General features: G+C 46.6%; 1 protein-coding gene across 2 annotated transcripts in view; it reads left to right on the top strand.

The window, feature by feature from the left end:
• NGEF (neuronal guanine nucleotide exchange factor) overlaps window positions 1–19,247 on the top strand; it is a 257,073-nt gene that overhangs the window by 91,596 nt on the left and 146,230 nt on the right. For both annotated transcript variants that reach the window (XM_073581245.1, XM_073581246.1), the window contains exon 3: window positions 12,663–12,927. In XM_073581245.1, the coding sequence (XP_073437346.1) occupies window positions 12,663–12,927 (265 nt within the window). The remainder of the gene's footprint in view (window positions 1–12,662; window positions 12,928–19,247) is intronic.

The following is a 19,247-nucleotide window of genomic DNA, read 5'->3' as shown; positions in this document are numbered from 1 at the left end:
TATCATTCACCTATAAACATTATTTACCCCTTTGCATGGACGCCCAGGGCCACGGAACGGGTCATCACCACCAACTTGACACATCCCCCTGAGACACAGGCCCGGTACCGATTAACCCCACTGCCCTGGCTGGCCACCCACACTCCATGTCAGATTCATCCTGGAATGGGGAATTCACGATTTGACTTGATAACACAGGCATGGTATGATAGAAAGAGCTACATGGACTAATGTGAAGTGTGGCCTGCTGCATCATTAACTTTTGGTGGGGGTGAAGGACACAAGGAAAGGGGTTCTTCCTGACCAGGAGCCAGCAATTGACAACTCAGTGCTTGCATTTTTTGAAACTTCAGAAGAGGAGGCGAGAGAGCTGGAGGCTGTGTCAGCAATGTAAGCCAAATCTTGCTCCTGAAGCTCTGGCTTTAAAAGTGGTTTACCTACTCCCAGAAAAGAGAGTCTTCGAGGCCTTGTGGAGCCAGACGATGACGCAGACTCAACACCTCCTGCCTTAGGTGCTATTGTGCTTTTGCCACTACCAACAGATGCAACACCACCACCATCGGGACCAGCTGGCAACCCCCGCCCACTTCCATGGCGTCTTCCACCATACTTCCTCATTTTTGTGAAAATGCACCCAAAATACCACCAGCTATATGATACTGTAAAACAAGGTAGAAGGTGTATCTTCTATTGGTGAGAATTTGAATCTCACTAAAGATTTGAGGACGCTGAACTATTGTCTCTGGCCCAGTAGAGATTACACCTCAATGTAACAGGCTGAAATTGGATGGTGTATGACAAGGTGGAGGGTGTCTATAGGATTGGTGAGAATTTGAATCTCACTATAGATTTGAGAACGCTGAACTATTGTCTCAGGCCCAGAAGAGATTACACCTCAATGTAACTTGCTGAAATTGGATGGTGTATGACAAGGTGGAGGGTGTCTATAGGATTGGTGAGAATTTGAATCTCACTATAGATTTGAGGACGCTGAACTATTGTCTCAAGCCCAGGAGAGATTACACCTCAGTGTAACAGGCTGAAATTGGATGGCGTATGACAAGGTGGAAGGTGTCTATAGGATTGGTGAGAATTTGAATCTCACTATAGATTTGAGGACGCTGGACTATTGTCTCAGGCCCACGAGAGATTACACCTCACTGTAACAGGCTGAAATTGGATGGTGTATGACAAGGTGGAGGGTGTCTATAGGACTGGTGAGAATTTGGATCTCACTATAGATTTGTGGACGCTGAACTATTGTCTCAGGCCCAGTAGAGATTACACCTCAATGTAACAGGCTGAAATTGGATGGCGTATGACAAGATGGAGGGTGTCTATAGGACTGGTGAGAATTTGGATCTCACTAGAGATTTGAGGGCGCTGACAATGATGCTCTCAGTCCAAGTATGGACGCAGGCAGCCTAATAAGCAGAACTGCTGCACACACAAAAGGGTGGAAAAATGACCACTTGGTAACTGTGCAGAAAAGAGGAAGAAAAGTATTTTTGCTTTTAAAAAAGCAGTTTGCACAGCAGTGTGCAAACAGCAATGCAGCTATCAGGGAGCCTTATAAGGCAGCCTAATAACCAACAGAGCTGATGCACAAAAATAGAGCCTCCCCTGTCACTGCACACAAAGTGTTGTGTTGTAAGTGGAAATCACTAACAGCAGAAGCTGTTTTTCTGTTCTTCTTCCCTGCCTAACGCTCTCCCTATAGAATCAGCAGCAGCAGCAGCTCTCCCTATGCTAAGATCGGCATAAGTAAGCTGGCAGTCGGTGTTCACGCCCTTTTATAGCCCCTGTGATGCCACACAAAGCCAGCCAATCACTTGCATGCCCTTCTCAAAGATGGTGGTGACCGATGCCCATGTCATCGCGTTGCCCACAGTGTGCGTCCTCCATCATTGGCTGAAAAAGGGCACTGGAAGCATCTTTTGAAACGCGACTTTGGCGCTCTGGTCGCCGACCTCGTGGCCGACCTCACGCTATGGTCGGGTTTTGTTTCATGAAACCCGACTTCAGTGAAAGTCGCCGACTTTTGAATATGACCGACCCCCTTCGCTCAACTCTAATTGCTACCATTAACCTGTGGTAGATCATCACACAGGTCTATGCTTTGCATCAGCTGCAGCCAGTCCCAAAAATCTTCGGCGTCAAAACTTCAGCAAACACAAGGATCTGTGTCTTGTCGGCCGATTCCGAGCCCACACACCGGGGACTTACAGTTCTGTAGCCTCTGGGTCCGGTCCGAGATAGCACTTCAACGGGGCTTGTCTGGATCCCTCTCAATATGGATGGTACAGGATACCGTCTCTCCTCCAGCAGCCACTCACAATTTCCCTGAGAGCAGGCCACCTGAATTTGCACAGGAAAGATGTCTTCTGTAGCTTTCCAGCTCAGTACAGCTGGGACTCCACAGAGCTCCAAAATCACACAGCTCTCAAAAATGCGCTGTACTTGTTCCACAGCAGAACCACAGGTTCACAAGCAGAAGGGGTTAACCACCTCACAAACCCGCTGGCAGCAAACAGTCTTTACTGAGTCCAGACTCCTCATTTCTTTTCAGCTGCCTCACACTGTGTCTCACATGGCAGTCTCTCTGCTTCTAGCAGCATCACCTCTCAGCATCCTATACAGCAGACACTAGGCCCCAGCACACACAGTTTCCCAGGCTTTTTCTCTCAGTCCAGACATGCAAAAGCAGCAGAGTCCTAATGCTCTCCTGATGCCATTACATTTCACACTCTTACATACAGACACACAAATGGACGCATAATGATACGCTTTGGACTGCAAAGAGTCCACATACTGTTCGTTCACATGGGCCCTTTTCTGTCTGTGTCCAAACTGGTCTCATTGTAAACACGTATTTTGCAGTGGCCTTCTGTATAAGGATGTGTAGTCTGCAAAAACCAGTATGAATCCTTATACCAAGCAGACAATAGCTAAAAGGACAACCTTTTCTCCTTCATCTGGTAAATGGGAGTATATGGAAAATACTAATGCACATGCCTGGACATTTTTCTTGACATAGATATACAGTAAGTAGTTAACCTGGGTTGCTGAGCCAACTAAACCACCGATGTGTCCTTGTCAAGAAAGCAGCTGACAGCGTAGTATCCTCCAGACATTTGTTCTATCATTAGATGACATAACAATTTAAAGGGTTAATAGAAGTTTGTCATATATATATGAAGCAGAGCAATGGATGAAAGGCGAATATATGTCAACCTCTGTGAGCAAAGTGTTTAGAGAAAGAAAGTTTCCACGTCTCTGAGGATTAACGAAAAATATTTCATTCCTTCTTCCAGTAAAATGTTTAAAACAGAGACTAGAAGATAAAATTGTAATTATGAGATTGTCAACCTGTAAAATGTTATGAGGACCATGAGGGGTTTATTTACCGGTGTATGTGGGTGATAAAATTCCTTCTCGCGGTTCAGGACTTTACATTTAATAGCGTCTGAACTGGTATCTAAAAATTGATCAGTTATTTTATACTACAACAAAATGTTGGGGCGTGTGACTGAGCTCATTAGTCTCTCTGGCAAGAGGGGGCTATCACAGAAGGTCACTTAGGGCATCCTCCAATCTAAGGCAGGAGCTACGGAATATTGTCCAAATTAAACCAAGTTCCTAAAGCCTGTACCATTCATGCTTGTCAATTTTTACTTAATGAACTGTGTCTCATTAACTGTGGCATGTTTCTGCTAGCAGTGCAGAGGTTAATCTTTTCAGTTGAGAGCTCCTGGAGCTTTCCTGCTTTGATGATCTCAGTTGTTCAGTGTTGGCCATTCCCTTCTTGCTATATATACTAATCTCTGGCCAGCAGGCATTCCCAGAGTTAGCTTGATACTGCCTGGTTCTGGAGTTGGAAGATTGGTTGTTTGAGGAGGTGTTTGGAGTGTTGTTCTAAAGACTGTTGCCTAGTGTTTTGTCTGTGTGCATATCCTCATCCTCTCCTAATCTGTTTTTACTTCCTTTACTTCCAGGTGTTCCACTCTGTTGTTTGTGAGTGAATATTTGTATGATTGGTACTTTCATTTTTCCCTGTACATCTTCCCTTGTTAGTCTGGTTTGTGTATTCCAATACACTACAACTACCCATTTCCCTGGTGTCACGGTCACGTGTGTCTGGACGCAGCGAGTACCGCAAGGCGAATCCATAAGACACCCGTGACCCTGGATACACCGTCTCCAGTGGGGCGAATTTAAATAATAAACACGTGCAGCTGGATACACTGCCTCCAACTGGCGAATTTAGACATTACACGTATATACAAGTCTGGAAACCCTGCCTCCAGTAAGGCGAATTTAAACAATAAGGGAAACCTGGGAAACATTAACAATGGTGGGCTCTGCGATAGGGAATAGGGAAATGGAGACCTCCTGAGCTCCCCTGAGCCAGTGTCCCTGCACTCCTAACGTTCCCTATGCCGGTCCCGCACCGGGTGCGCAACAGGAACCTAAAAACCCTAGCTCGCCCTGACCTAAACCCTCACTAGGGAATAGGTCGGAGCGGAAACTAATCCCACCACTGCACTAAAACACACATGAGGAAAGATGACAAAACAGGGGAAACACCACTTAGCTTTGCTCTGGTGCATATGCTCCTAGCAACAGAGCCCCCCACCTGCGTGCATCTTCTCCTCCACCCGGATCCATCACCATAACTGGATCCTTCACCATAGTGCAGCCTTGGAGCAGAGTCCACCACCAATTGCAGCTGTCCAGTAACAGAGTCCCAAAGATGAGTTCAGCTTCTGGCAAAACGTCCAGCATGCTTGAGTCCAGCTCTCAGCAACCAAGTCCCGCATGCTGAGTGCAACTCTCTCCATAGTCATCACTCCACCAAGCCATGCAAGCACTTCCTGCCAACACCATAAACTGTGACTCCACCACGCCATGCCAGCCCTTCTTGCAGACTACCTAGCTGCCACTCGTCCCCTCTGGCTGGGCTGCGCAGGACTCATGTTCAGCTCCTTCATTCACCCAGGCTTCCTTGTGAATGACTAACACACAATATCACCAACAGTGATTGAACCCACATGGCTCCCTTTTATAGAGCCTAACACCTGATTTGTAATTAAGTGCACATTAACCCTAAAACTAAAGTGCGATACCACTCGCCACCACGGGGCAACTTAGAATGAAACACCACGTGTAATAATTCTAATGACCACCGGGGGCAATTACATCACTTTGGCACCTAGCCAAAGGAAAAAAAGTTCAACTTTGTCCATTTAAACTGTCAGATCCAGCCTGGATCATGACACCTGGGTTGGGGAGGGGACAGATAAGGTCTGATTCAGGAGCTCAGTAAGACATGTGGCTCCTGGCATTTTCACCATCAGAAGTAATCCAGAGAGCAGGGATAGCGAGGGCACCCCTAGCTTTAGGGATAGGGAAGGAACCCCTAGCCTTGGGATTTTTAGAAATTTCATGCCTACTCTGCTTTTTTTCCGTTACCTAAAGTGACCTGATGTACGTTCTTGAAATGCATAAGGCTATGTTTCAACGATGAGCTTTTAATGCGTTTTTGATGTTGCACATTTTCTGCCCAAATGCTGCACCCATTAAGTAAAATGCACAGCATAAAAAACTAAACAAAAACTCATTGTGGGATTGTAGTCTTACATGTCAATTTCTCTTGTGGGTACCACTGTGTTTTATGCACAAATTTTCCTCATAGAATTGTATTAAATGCAGAAAATCTGCAGGTAAAAAATGCATTTTTAGTGCATTTCTGCTTCTGAATTGTGCTAAAACTACATGTAAGGTAATTTGCACATGACTGTATCAGTAAATTTTGTCAAAGCCAAATTTAAGGAAGTATCAAAAACAAAGCAGCTTTATGTAAAACCTGACATACCAAAAGGAGAAATAAAAAGTAATGTAAAAAAAATTGCACTCACAATGAAAAAATGTACATCAAAAACTCACCAATTACTCATTGTGGGAGAGTAGTTTTAAAGGGAATCTGTCACCTATTTTTAGCCCTATGAGCTGCTGCCATCGCCTCCGATGTAACCTGAAAGATAAGAAAAACAAGTTAGATTATACTCACCGGGGGGGCGCGGTTGGGTGCGATGGGTGTTGTGAGTTCATTTTGCCCTTCACTACTGAGGCCCGAGGAACTCCCTCTTCTGGTAAAGAAAGGTAGTGAGCCTGATTATCAAACACCTGAGCCTGATGATGATGACTGGCTGAGTGGAGTTACTGACTGGATATAAGGCTGCCGACGCCCTTCTGCCCTGCGGGTGATTTCTCTGTGGGATCCTTGGAGACCAGTCTGAATTCCTGCTCTTCTAAAGCTAAGTTTTCTGCTCGGCTTTTTGCATTTGTGCTTTGACTTTGTTTTGCTTTGTTTTTCTGGATTTCTGCCATTCCCTGCTGGGGTGTGCTGAATTCCTTTAGCTCTGTCTTCTGAAAATACCTGAGTGCTGATTTAGTTTTTGAAGCCTAGCTGCTTCAGGGTCTTTTTCCATATCAGCTTGTTGGCTTATGTCTTTGATAGGGTTTTGGCAGATTGCAGACAGCAACCTTCCTTTCCTGTTCTGTTTAGTTAGCTTGGGCCCCATCGTTTGCTCAGCCTATCTTTCTATCTGTGTGAGTGTTTTTCATCTTGCTTCACCGTCATTATATGTTGGGGGCTGCCTTTTACTTTGGGGTCTGCTCTGGGGCAGTTTAGATTTCCTTTTCTGTCTTTAGGCTATTTAGCGCTCCGGCTGTGATCGAGGGGTCTAGGGCATCGTAGGAACCCCCACGGCTACTGCTAGTTGTGTTGATAGGTTCAGGGGTCTGCAATCTGATAGTTGCCAACTTCTCTGGTTTTCTGGACATAGCTTCTATTTTTGTGTCTGCCTCCTACGGTGACTCAATCATAACAGAATCACCCGCCATACCACAGATCCTAGGGTACTCAATAGCAGGAAAGAATTGTATAAAAAAAAAAAAAAAAGTGTATATTTTTTCCTCTATATCTCTGAGGCCGTAGGGGGAATTTTTTTTTCTCTCAATGGAGATAAAGCAATTGTCTGATCGTGTGGAGCAGCTCGCTGCGGAAGTGCGGGGAATTTCCGCCTATCTTGCTCATTCACATCATGCTGAACCAAAGATTCCTACACCTGATGTATTTTTTGGGGATCGGTCTAAATTTTTGAATTTCAAAAATAATTGTAAATTATTTTTTGCCTTGAAGCCTAACTCGTCAGGGAGCTCCGCGCAGCAGGTTAAAATTGTCATCTCTTTGCTGCGTGGCGATCCCCAGGATTGGGCGTTTTCTTTGAAACCAGATGATCCTATTCTGACTAATGTGAACGCATTTTTTCAGGCCTTGGGGTTGTTGTATGACGAACCTAATGCCATTGATCAGGCTGAAAAGACCCTGCTGGCATTGAACCAGGGTCGAGATTCTGCAGAATTGTACTGTCAAAAATTCCAAAAGTGGGCGGTCCTTACTACTTGGAATGATAATGCCTTGGCTGCTCTCTTTCGGAAGGGGTTTTCAGAAGCCGTAAAAGATACTATGGTGGGATTTCCTGTTCCCTCTGATCTTGACGATTCTATGTCATTAGCCATTCAGGTTGATCGGCGTTTGCGCGAGCGCAAAGCTGCACGAGAGGTGTTGCCACCTGTTGAACAAATGTCTGAACCTATGCAATGTGATAGAGTTTTTTCCAGAGAGCAGCGTCAGGAGTTCAGAAGACGTAATAAGTTGTGTTTTTTCTGTGGAGATGCCTCGCATATTATTTCTGTCTGTCCTAAACGAGAGAAACGCTTTGCACACACGTTTTCTGTTGGTGGTGTTCAACCTAAGTTTCTTCTGGCTATTACTCTGATCTGCTCCCTGTCCACATTTTCCGCCAAGGCTTTTGTGGATTCGGGAGCAGCCCTAAACCTAATGGACTTGGATTTTACTAAACGTTGTGGATTTCCGATGACACCTCTGCAGACGCCTATCCCTTTGAGGGGGATTGATGCTACTCCTTTGGCTAAAAATAAACCTCAGTTTTGGACCCAGGTGGTAATGCGGGTCGCCCAAGACCATCAAGAAATTTGCAGATTTTTGGTGTTGCATAATCTGCATGATACTATTGTTCTGGGGTTTCACTGGTTACAAATTCATAATCCAGTTTTGGATTGGAAATCTGTGTCTGTGGTGAGTTGGGGTTGTCGGTGTGCCTTTAGTGAGGCTCCGGTGTTTGCCACCTCTCCTCAGTCGCATGATGTTCCTGATTATTTGGCGGACTTTTATGATGTATTTAGTGAGAATGAGTCTGCGTCTCTGCCTCCTCATAGGAGTTATGACTGTGCTATCGAACTGAGCCCGGGGTGTAAATTTCCCAAGGGTCGGCTCTTCAATTTATCTGTACCCGAGCACGAGGCTATGCGATCCTATATTAAGGAGGCGTTGGAGAAGGGTCATATTAGACCATCCTCGTCACCCTTAGGTGCCGGATTTTTTATTGTAGCCAAAAAGGATGGATCATTAAGACCTTGTATTGATTATCGTGCCCTCAACAAAATTACTGTTAAATATCAGTATCCGTTACCCCTGATTTCTGATCTATTCTCCAGAGTTAAAGGTGCTTGCTGGTTTACCAAGCTTGACCTCAGGGGGGCGTATAATCTTATTCGCATTAAGCATGGGGAAGACGGCGTTTAATACTCCGGAGGGACATTTTGAGTACCTGGTGATGCCTTTTTGGCTCACTAATGCCCCTTCTGTCTTCCAGTGCTTCATGAACGATATTTTCCGAGATTTTGTCGATAAATTTTTGATTATCTATCTGGATGATATTTTCATCTTCTCCAAGGATTGGGATTCTCATGTGGAACATATTCGGACTGTGTTCCGGATCTTGAGGGAGAATTCCCTGTATGTCAAAGGATCTAAATGCCTTTTTGGAGTACAGAGGATTTCTTTTTTGGGATTTACTTTGTCCCCGTCAACTATTGAAATGGACCCGGCCAAGGCACAGGCCATTTACGACTGGGTTCAGCCCACTTCTTTGAAGGCCCTCCAGAAGTTTTTGGGTTTTGCTAATTTTTATCGGAAATTTATAGCAAAATTTTCTAGTATTGCAAAGCCATTGACTGATTTGACTAAGAAGGGTGCTGATGTGTTAAATTGGTCTCCGGAGGCTGTTTCTTCCTTTCAGGAGCTGAAGCGAAGATTCACTTCCGCCCCGGTTTTGCGGCAACCTGATGTCTCACTTCCGTTCCAGGTAGAGGTGGATGCTTCTGAGATTGGTGCAGGAGCTGTTTTGTCCCAAAAGGATCCTGTAACATCTAAAATGAATCCCTGTGCTTTCTTTTCCCGAAAGTTCTCTCCATCTGAACGTAACTATGATGTGGGGAATCGGGAACTGTTGGCCATGAAATGGGCATTTGAGGAGTGGAGACATTGGTTGGAGGGAGCTAAGCATCACGTCGTGGTCCTCACTGACCACAAGAATTTGATTTACCTAGAGTCGGCTAAGCGCTTGAACCCTAGACAGGCTAGGTGGGCCTTGCTTTTTACACGTTTTGATTTTGTGGTTTCTTTTCTTCCTGGAACTAAGAATGTCAAGGCAGATGCCCTCTCTAGGAGCTTTCTTGCTGATTCTCCTGTGGTGACCAAGCCTGCTACCATCTTAGGCGAAGGGGTAGTTCTTTCTGCCATCTCGCCCGATTTGAGACGTGCTCTGGAAGAGTTCCAGGAGGACAAACCTGAGCGTTGTCCCAGTGGAAAGTTGTATGTTCCTGACCGGTGGAAGAAGAGAGTGATGTCTGAAGTTCATTGCTCTGCTTTGGCTGGTCATCCAGGTATTTTTGGTACTAGAGATCTGGTGAGTCGGTCTTTTTGGTGGCCCTCCTTGTCTCGTGATGTCAGGAATTTTGTGCAGTCCAGTGGGACGTGCTCCCAGTCTAAATCGTGTTCTCGCTCTAGTGAGTTGTTGATGCCTTTGCCTGTCCCCAAGAGGCCATGGACCCATATTTCAATGGATTTCATCTCTGATATGCCTGTCTCTCAAAGGATGACTGTTATTTGGGTGATTTGTGATAGGTTCTCTAAGATGGTTCATCTTGTACCACTCCCTAAGTTGCCGTCTTCCTCTGAGTTGGTGCCCCTGTTTTTACAACAGGTGGTTCACTTGCACGGGATTCCTGAGAACATTGTATCTGACAGAGGAGTCCAGTTTGTGTCTAGATTTTGGAGAACTTTCTGTTCCAAGCTGGGAATTCAGTTGTCCTTCTCCTCTGCTTTTCACCCTCAGACCAATGGGCAGACAGAGAGAACAAACCAGACCTTGGAGTCATATTTGAGATGTTTTATTTCTGCTGATCAGGATGATTGGGTTTCATTTTTGCCCTTGGCCGAATTTGCTTTAAATAATAGAGCTAGTTCTGCCACTTTGATGTCACCTTTTTTTTGTAACTTTGGGTTTCATCCTCGATTTTCTTCAGGGCAGGTGGAGCCCTCTGCCTGCCCAGGTGTTGACACTGTGGTGGAGAGAATGCACCAGATCTGGGACCAAGTGGTGGATAAGTTATCTCTCTCCCAGGAAAAGGCCCAGCGGTTTTCCAACCGACATAGGACCATTGGTCCCCAGTTTAAGGTTGGTGATATGGTGTGGTTATCATCAAAAAATATTGCTATGAAGGTGGCTTCTCCTAAGTTTAAGCCTAGATTTATTGGACCTTACAAGATTTTGGAGATTATTAATCCGGTCTCTTTTCGTTTGGCTCTTCCTGTCACATTTAAAATCCATAATGTGTTCCATAAATCTTTGTTGAAGAGGTTTGTTGAACCTGTTGTTCCGGGGGTGGCACCTCCAGACCCTGTATTGGTTGAAGGTAACATGGAATATGAGGTAGAGAAAGTACTGGATTCCCGTCTGGCTAGACGGAGACTCCAGTATTTGGTTAAGTGGAAGGGTTATGGTCAGGAGGATAATTCCTGGGTCTCTGCCTCTGATATTCATGCCAAAAGATTGGTGCGTGCCTTTCATCGGGCTCACCCTGATCGCCCTGGTGGCGTGGTTGAGGGTTCGGTGACCCCTCCTCAAGGGGGAGGTACTGTTGTGAGTTCATTTTCCCCTTCACTACTGAGGCCCGAGGAACTCCCTCTTCTGGTAAAGAAAGGTAGTGAGTCTGATTATCAAACACCTGAGCCTGATGATGATGACTGGCTGAGTGGAGTTACTGACTGGATATAAGGCTGCCGACGCCCTTCTGCCCTGCGGGTGATTTCTCTTTGGGATCCTTGGAGACCATTCTGAATTCCTGCTCTTCTAAAGCTAAGTTTTCTGCTCGGCTTTTTGCATTTGTGCTTTGACTTTGTTATGCTTTGTTTTTCTGGATTTCTGCCATTCCCTGCTGGGGTGTGCTGAATTCCTTTAGCTCTGTTTTCTGAAAATAACTGAGTGCTGATTTAGTTTTTGAAGCCTAGCTGCTTCAGGGTCTTTTTCCATATCAGCTTGTTGGCTTATGTCTTTGATAGGGTTTTGGCAGATTGCAGACAACAACCTTCCTTTCCTGTTCTGTTTAGTTAGCTTGGGCCCCATCGTTTGCTCAGCCTATCTTTCTATCTGTGTGAGTGTTTTTCATCTTGCTTCACCGTCATTATATGTTGGGGGCTGCCTTTTACTTTGGGGTCTGCTCTGGGGCAGTTTAGATTTCCTTTTCTGTCTTTAGGCTATTTAGCGCTCCGGCTGTGATCGAGGGGTCTAGGGCATCATAGGAACCCCCACGGCTACTACTAGTTGTGTTGATAGGTTCAGGGGTCTGCAATCTGATAGTTGCCAACTTCTCTGGTTTTCTGGACGTAGCTTCTATTTTTGTGTCTGCCTCCTACAGTGACTCAATCATAACAGATGGCGTTCTCCTTCTTACTTCTGCCAAGGCTTCTGCGCAGGCGTACTTTATCTGCCCTATTGAGGGCAGAGTAAAGTACTGCAGTGCGCAGGCGCCGGGAAAAGTCAGAGAGGTCCGGCGCCTGCGCACTACAGTACTTTACTCTGCCCTCAACAGGGCAGAGAAAGTATGCCTGCGCAGGAGCCGCGGCAGAAGTAAGAAGGAGGACATCATCTCTAGAAGATGGGAGGCGCCGGACCGCGACACCCATCGGACTGCACCCCGAGGTGAGTATAATCTAACTCGTTTTTCTTTTCTTTCAGGTTACATCGGTGGCGATGGTGAGCTGATGGTGATGGCAGCAGCTCATAGGGCTAAAAATATGTGACAGATTCCCTTTAACAGGTCTTGGTGCCTAAGGAGCTTGACGGCATCTCTACAACATAAAAGTGCATGGTGGCAATAAAGGCCATGGTGGCAATTTTTCTTTTGGACCAGGAGCCATTAGTGTTGCTTGTTTTTGGTATTTTTCATTCCTGTATGAGAGTGTGGTCTCTCATGGCCAAAAGATGCCTGTTTCGCAGCCAGAAACCGGGTGAACATGCCAGGTTGCGTCCTAAGTTGATTGCTAATAATCATGGACATTGCTAATGGCCATGTGGATAAACCTTAAACCACTGAGACTATTAAAACTCAATCAATTTGGAATGTGTGCTGACTGGAATGTTCGGCTGATACAAGGGACAATGCTCTTAGTAGTTTTGGAACGGAAGCTTCAATTATGATTATTTTTAATGACATTCTTTCCTCTCTTACAGGACAACCGGAACATAAAGACCCAAGAAATAGTCTCATAGTTGAAAATTCAGGACAACAAGGATATGAAGATCCAAGAAGCAATCTTATAGCTGAAAATTCAGGACAACAGAGATACAGGGACCCAAGAAATAGTCTTGTAGCCGGAAATTCAAGGCAACAGAGAAACAGGGACCCAAGAAATAGTCTCATAGCCGGAAATTTAGGACAGCAAGGATACAGAGACTCAAGAAATAGCCTCATCGAGTCCAATCCATCTAAAAATAGGTACGTCCCTTCACAAATCAGACAGTTCCAAATCAAATGATAAAGGATGCGTGATCCAGTCTTGAATTGTAAAACATCACTCTTTTGAAGGATATTTGCCTAGAACCTTGAAGGGTTTTTTCATCTTTTATTGAATTTGAAGTAGTGGCCATTTGTTAGCTATTTGTTAGCTCTTCATGGATCACATATGCTTTTTATTGGTGTTTTCAGACAGTGCTACAACACATGAATCTCTGTTATTAATGATATATTTAAGCATTTCTTTTGACCTCATGATAATGTTTTCCTGTAGCAGATATGACACTTGCTGTAATGTGAGATGGTTTGTATAGATGACCATCTTTATGCCACAAGTTCATACATTGGTAGGTTGAGTTGTGGACTCTCATGCTGACACACTATATTGCATTTATGATATCCCATTCTAAATCCCTAGGTGTTGATATGGAGTAGGTTCCACTTTTGCAGTTAACAGTCTGTGGGAATATTTGTCATTCATCCAGAATAGCATTTGTGAGGTCAGACACTGATATTGGACAAGAGGGCAGGGCTCATAATCTCAGTTGTTGTTAATTCCAGGTATATAATGGAGTTTAGATCAAGGCTTTGGTGAATATTTTCCATACCAAACCTATACAACCATGTCTTTAAGGACCTTGATTAGTGTTCTGAAAAAACGTTCCAGCATAACAGTGTTCCCACAAAGTTAGAAGCATACAGTTGTCCAAAATGTCTTGGTATGTTGAAGCATTTAGATTTCCTTCAACTGGAAAAAGAGAGCCCAGGTCAACCTGTAGAAAACAACCCCACAGTACTCTTCCTCTCCCTAACGTTACAGCCAGCATAATGCAAACAGGCAGAGAGCGTTCTCATGGCACTGATGTAAGGAGATGGACATATTGTATATCGTATAATGTGATGTGTAATCTGAATAATGTCCTGCCTTTGTGTAGATCTTGTGTCAAGTGAAGTGCAAGATGTTTGCCTATGTAATGTGATAATGTTAGGTATTATAATGTATAATGATGTGATGCATGAAAGACATAGGTTAGGACTTAGGACATAAGGCAGTGTTGGCATAGAATGTAAGTGAAAGGGTATGTTTCCCCAGCAACAGACTGCAGAGTCAGGGAGAGAGTTAATGTTGGGACCAGCCCATAGTGGGAGGGATTAGTGCTAGGGCAAGTGATCTGCTTCCTGAAGTTAGTGAGAGATGAGTTAGAGTCTGAAGAAGTGGCAAGTGCGCAGTGCTGCCGTTTGGGTGAACTACAGCAAAGGAGACAATGGGACAATAAGGTAATGCAACTACGAACTGAGAGAAGAGACAGAGTGGCCTTCTACCTTAAAAGGGTCCTTGGATAGGATGACGTGTCACAAGAAACCCCGAGATTCATAAACCCTGAAGGTACGGACCTAAAGGGGGCTGAGTGTTAGGGACGGCGGAACACACTAAATATAAAATAACGTAAAGTGCGTTCGCCGCCCGGGGTCCACCGTCCAGAAGGTGTTAACACTGCTGCTAGCTGATGGCGGACGTACAATATATATAACACATGCGGGTTGAACGTCACCCAAGTGCGCTGAGCGATCTCTGTTTTACTCACAGAGATGCCTTAAGTGCAAAACACAAAAGGGCTGAGCCTGTTAGCATCACAGGTCTCAGGGAAGCGCACGCATGGTATATGGTCACAGGAGATGGGCCCTAGGCAGTCCGTCTAGACCTACCGTTCGTGCAGCATCGCTACTGCGGACGCCAAAAGGAGCTGCAGACTGCAGCGCGGCGACAGACACTGTCGCTAGTCGACAATGCCCAAGAGGGGGCGCACTGTCGGATGCTAGTACCGTGTAGATGCTTATTGTGGCTATAGCTTGCCACTGGTTGGCGCTGACTCTAAAGCTAAGTCCCTATACACAGTAATATCAGAGGGAGGGATCTTAATGAGTCATTCGCAGGTTCATGCATCCATCATCATTCACACAGTAGCAACTAGAGACTATACTAGCGCATGGCCTTTTATAGCCAGGAGCTTCCGGAAGCTTCCAGATCCCTGAGATGGACCAATCAGATCTGGAGAAGGACCTGGACAAGTGGCTCCCGATCTCCAATGGGAGATCGTTTCTTGAGTATGCTAGTAGAGCTACGGAGGGACTTAGCCTCTGGAGTGATTTGCTGCTGAGCAGCCTGCATTGCCATTGCTGACTCAAAGGTGGCAGTAATAGCCAACCCCACAGAGCAGGTCTGGGCAGAGTGTCTGGGAAGCTGGGATTGCTGAGCAATGTCCTCTGCAGGTCGAAAGATAATGGGAGACCGCAGAATGTGAGGCTCTGGATTCCTGTTGAACCACTGCAGGAACCCGACTCCTAACATGGGCCCCCGCCCTCCAATCCACCAAATAAAGCTTTTGCCACGTACTACCTTGTGTCCCACAGAGGCATAGGCCTCAGGCTCGTCCGAAGACAAGTCTGATGTCCCGGCAGATGACTCGGAAAACCGGGACATGTGAACAGGTTTGAGAGGGGACACGTGGAAGGCGTCAGGGATGGCTAAGTCGCCAGGAGCAGAAGTTGGAGTGGGACGCCGATGTGTGTCGGTGGGCATCATCACTCTCACTTTAGAGGATAGAGTGACATGCGGGGTGCAACCCAGACTGTCGCGAACCTCCATTGCCCGGTCTGCCACCGGCAAGGGATTCAGTAACCCAGCCGGCCTCAGTTTAGAGGAGCTGCTCCGAGCACAAGAGGCGCATGCCTGAATGTATTTTTTAGTGTCCCGAGCCCTGTGTGGCCACCAATATGACCTTGCCAGGAGTTTTGTGGTCTGCTTGTAGCCAAAGTGACCATCCACCCTGGACGCGTGTGCCCACGTGAGAACCTTGGACCGCAGGTGAGGCGGGACAAAGGTCTTGCCTGGCGGCACTGACTCGAGGACCGGAGCTATGGTCCTCAGATTCCCAGTAGGGGGCGCGGAAAGATCCACAGGCACCTCCACAGAGGTTACCTGGATGCTGCTCCCCATGCACCTTCCCACACAGTCCTTGCTCCATCCCAATATTTTCCCCGAGGACCACTCTATATGAGGGGAATGGCAAAAGAGCCAGGGAACCCCGAGGAGCACCTGATCGATGCCCTCTGGCATAATGAGCAGGGACAGCATCTCCTGATGAGATGGTGGAATTGAAAGCCTAAGGGGTGCTGTTTGGTGGGTAATCTGGGATGACAAGGTCGACCCATTTACCACCCTGATAGGCACTGGGTGAGGAAGTGGTACCAACGGGATAGCGTGCTATTGGGCGAAGGACGAGGACATATAGTTCCCTTCTGCCCCGGAATCCACTGTGACCTGTACCACCCAGGAGGAATCACCGCTATCTAACGTCCCTTGGAGCGCCGGTTTGGGGGAGAAGGTCTCCATAGCGAATAGACCCCCACCAATTATCAGTGGACGCGTTCATTTTTTCGGCCGCTGCGAGCACCTGTTAGCCAGGTGACCAGACTGTCGACACTGGTAACAGCGTGTGGAGCGTTGTGCTGGACGTGTCTTGAGACCGGCGTGGGACACCTCCATGGGCTCTGGAGGTAAACTCTCTGGCTCGAGAGGTTCTAGAGGTTCAAAGAGGTTGGGAGCCAAGTTAGCCTTCCGTCTGGATTGAGCACGCTCCAGCCCGCGCGCCGAAAAACGGAGATCGATGCGGGTGGAAATAGTAGTCAGCTCTTCCAGACTTACGGGAACCTCCCTGGTAGATAGAGCATCCTTAACATGCTCCGCCAAACCTCTCCAGAACACAGAGATGAGGGTTTTATCAGGCCATTCCAGCTCGGAAGCCAGAGTCTGGAAACGGACGGCATACTGGCTGACCGAGAGGGATCCCTGTATTAATGCTAGTAACTGGAGAGAGGTGTCGTGAGTGACCCGTGGCCCCAAAAAAGACCTGCTTCAAAGATGTTAGGAACTGAGCAGCGGTCCGAACCACAGGGTCACCACGATCCCACAGTGGCGTGGCCCACTCCAATGCCCTGCCCGACAGAAGGGAAACGATAAACCCCACCTTAGCCCGCTCTGTAAGGAATCGCACGGCCAGTAACTCAAGCTGGATAGAGCACTGGCTCACGAAACCCCTGCAGGAGGCGCTGTCACCAGAAAATTTATCGGGCAACGGGAGGCGGGAAACTGTCGGTGCAGGCGTGGACGTGGACACATCTGAGACAGCCTCTGCGACTGCCTGCGCAGTAGCCTCAGTAACCTTCACAGCTGAGGCGGACCTCTCGAGAGTCGCCAACCTGCCCTCCAGCTGCCGAATGTCCTGCAATAGTTGCTGCTGCTGGTCCACCATTACTAGTCAGACCCTGGCGCTAGTATAATGTTAGGGATGGCGGAACGCACTAAATATAAAATAACGTAAAGTGCGTTCGCCGCCCGGGGTCCACCGTGCAGAAGGTGTTAACACTGCTGCTAGCTGATGGCGGACGTACAATATGGTGGTATAACACACGCGGGTTGAACGTCACCAACGTGCGCTGAGTGATCTCTGTTTTACTCACAGAGATGCCTTAAGTGCAAAACACAAAAGGGCTGAGCCTGTTAGCGTCACAGGTCTCAGAGGAGTGCACGCACGGTATATGGTCACAGGAGCTGAGCCCTAGGCAGAGGGTCAGCGTCCGTCCAGACCTACCGTGCATGCGGCGTCGCAACTGCGGACGCCAAAAGGAGTTGCAGACTACAGCGCGGCGACAGACACTGCCGCTAGTCGACAATGCCCAAGAGGGGGCGCACTGTCGGACGCTAGTACTGTGTAGATGCTTATTGTAGCTATAGCTTGCCACTGGCTGGCGCTGACTCTAAAGCTAAGTCCCTATACACACTCGTAATATCAGAGGGAGGGATCTTAATGAGTCATTCGCAGGTTCATGCATCCATCATCATTCACACAGTAGCAAATAGAGACTATACTAGCGCATGGCTGAGCGGCCATGCACACCTTTTATAGCCAGGACCTTCTGGAAGCTTGCAGATCCCTGAGATGGACCAATCAGATCTGGAGAAGGACCTGGACTTGTGGCTCCCAATCTCCAATGGGAGATCGTCTCGTGAGCATGCTCAGTAGAGGTACAGAGGGACTTAGCCTCTGGAGTGATTTGCTGCTGAGCAGCCTGCATTGCCATTACTGACCCAAAGGTGGCAGCAATAGCCAACCCCACAGAGCAGGTCTGGGCAGAGTGTCTGGGAAGCAGGGATTGCTGAGCAATGTCCTCTGTGGTCAAAAGATAATGGGACACCGCAGAATGTGAGGCTCTGGATTCCTGTTGAACCGCTGCAGGGACCTGACACGTGAAACTAGTGAGGGTCCCCAGCGGTAGATGCAGGGCATCCATAGCAATAGGATGCGGAGCCGCTGAGTGGGTGTAGAGAAACTTGCGGAACTGTACTGTGGCAACCAACTAGGCTGTGATCATGCAGGGCAAAACAGTGTGCTATACCTGACCAGAGTAGACTACAGTGGAAGGAAATGATGTCAGTGAAAAGGCTTCTTGTTGTGAATGGACTGTGCTTATCCCCTTAGTGACAGAGTCAATTTGCTACTTAATGACCAGGCCAATTTTTACAATTCTGACCACTGTCACTTTATGAGGTTATAGCTCTGGAAAGCTTCAACGGATCCCACTGATTCTGAGACTGTTTTTTCATGACATATTGAACTTCATGTTAGTGGTAAAATTTCTTCAATATAACTTGCGTTTATTTATGAAAAAAATGGAAATTTGGCAAAAATTTTGAAAATTTTGCAATTCTCTAACTTTTAATTTTTGTACACTTAAATCAGAGAGTCATATCTCACAAAATAGCTAATAAATAACATTTCCCACATGTCTACTTTACATCAGCAAAATTTTGGAAATATAATTTTTGTCAGGATGTTATAAGGGTTAAAAGTTGACCAGCGATTTCTTATTTTAAGTTAGGGTTATGTTGTGGTTAGAGTTAGGGTTATGTTGTGGTTAGAGTTGGAGTTAGAGAATTGGGGGGGTTCCACTGTTTAGGTACATCAGGGGGTCTCCAAATGCGACATGGCACCACCAATTGAATTTTTGAGCTCAAAATTGCCTAGAATCAATGGTGGTGCCATGTCGCATTTGGAGACCCCCTGATGTACCTAAACAGTGGAACCCCCCCAATTCTCTAACTCCAACTCTAACCACAACATAACCCTAACTCTAATCTCAACCCTAACCATAACCCTAACAACAAACCTAACCCTAATACACCCCTAACCCTAATCTCAACCATCACCATAATCCCAACCATAACCACAACCCTAACCCTA

Source organism: Dendrobates tinctorius, unplaced genomic scaffold, assembly GCF_039654945.1.
Source record: "Dendrobates tinctorius isolate UK_male_01 unplaced genomic scaffold, ASM3965494v1 ptg000069l, whole genome shotgun sequence".
NCBI classification, from domain to species: domain Eukaryota; kingdom Metazoa; phylum Chordata; class Amphibia; order Anura; family Dendrobatidae; genus Dendrobates; species Dendrobates tinctorius.
This window is presented reverse-complemented; position numbering and strand designations above follow the sequence as displayed.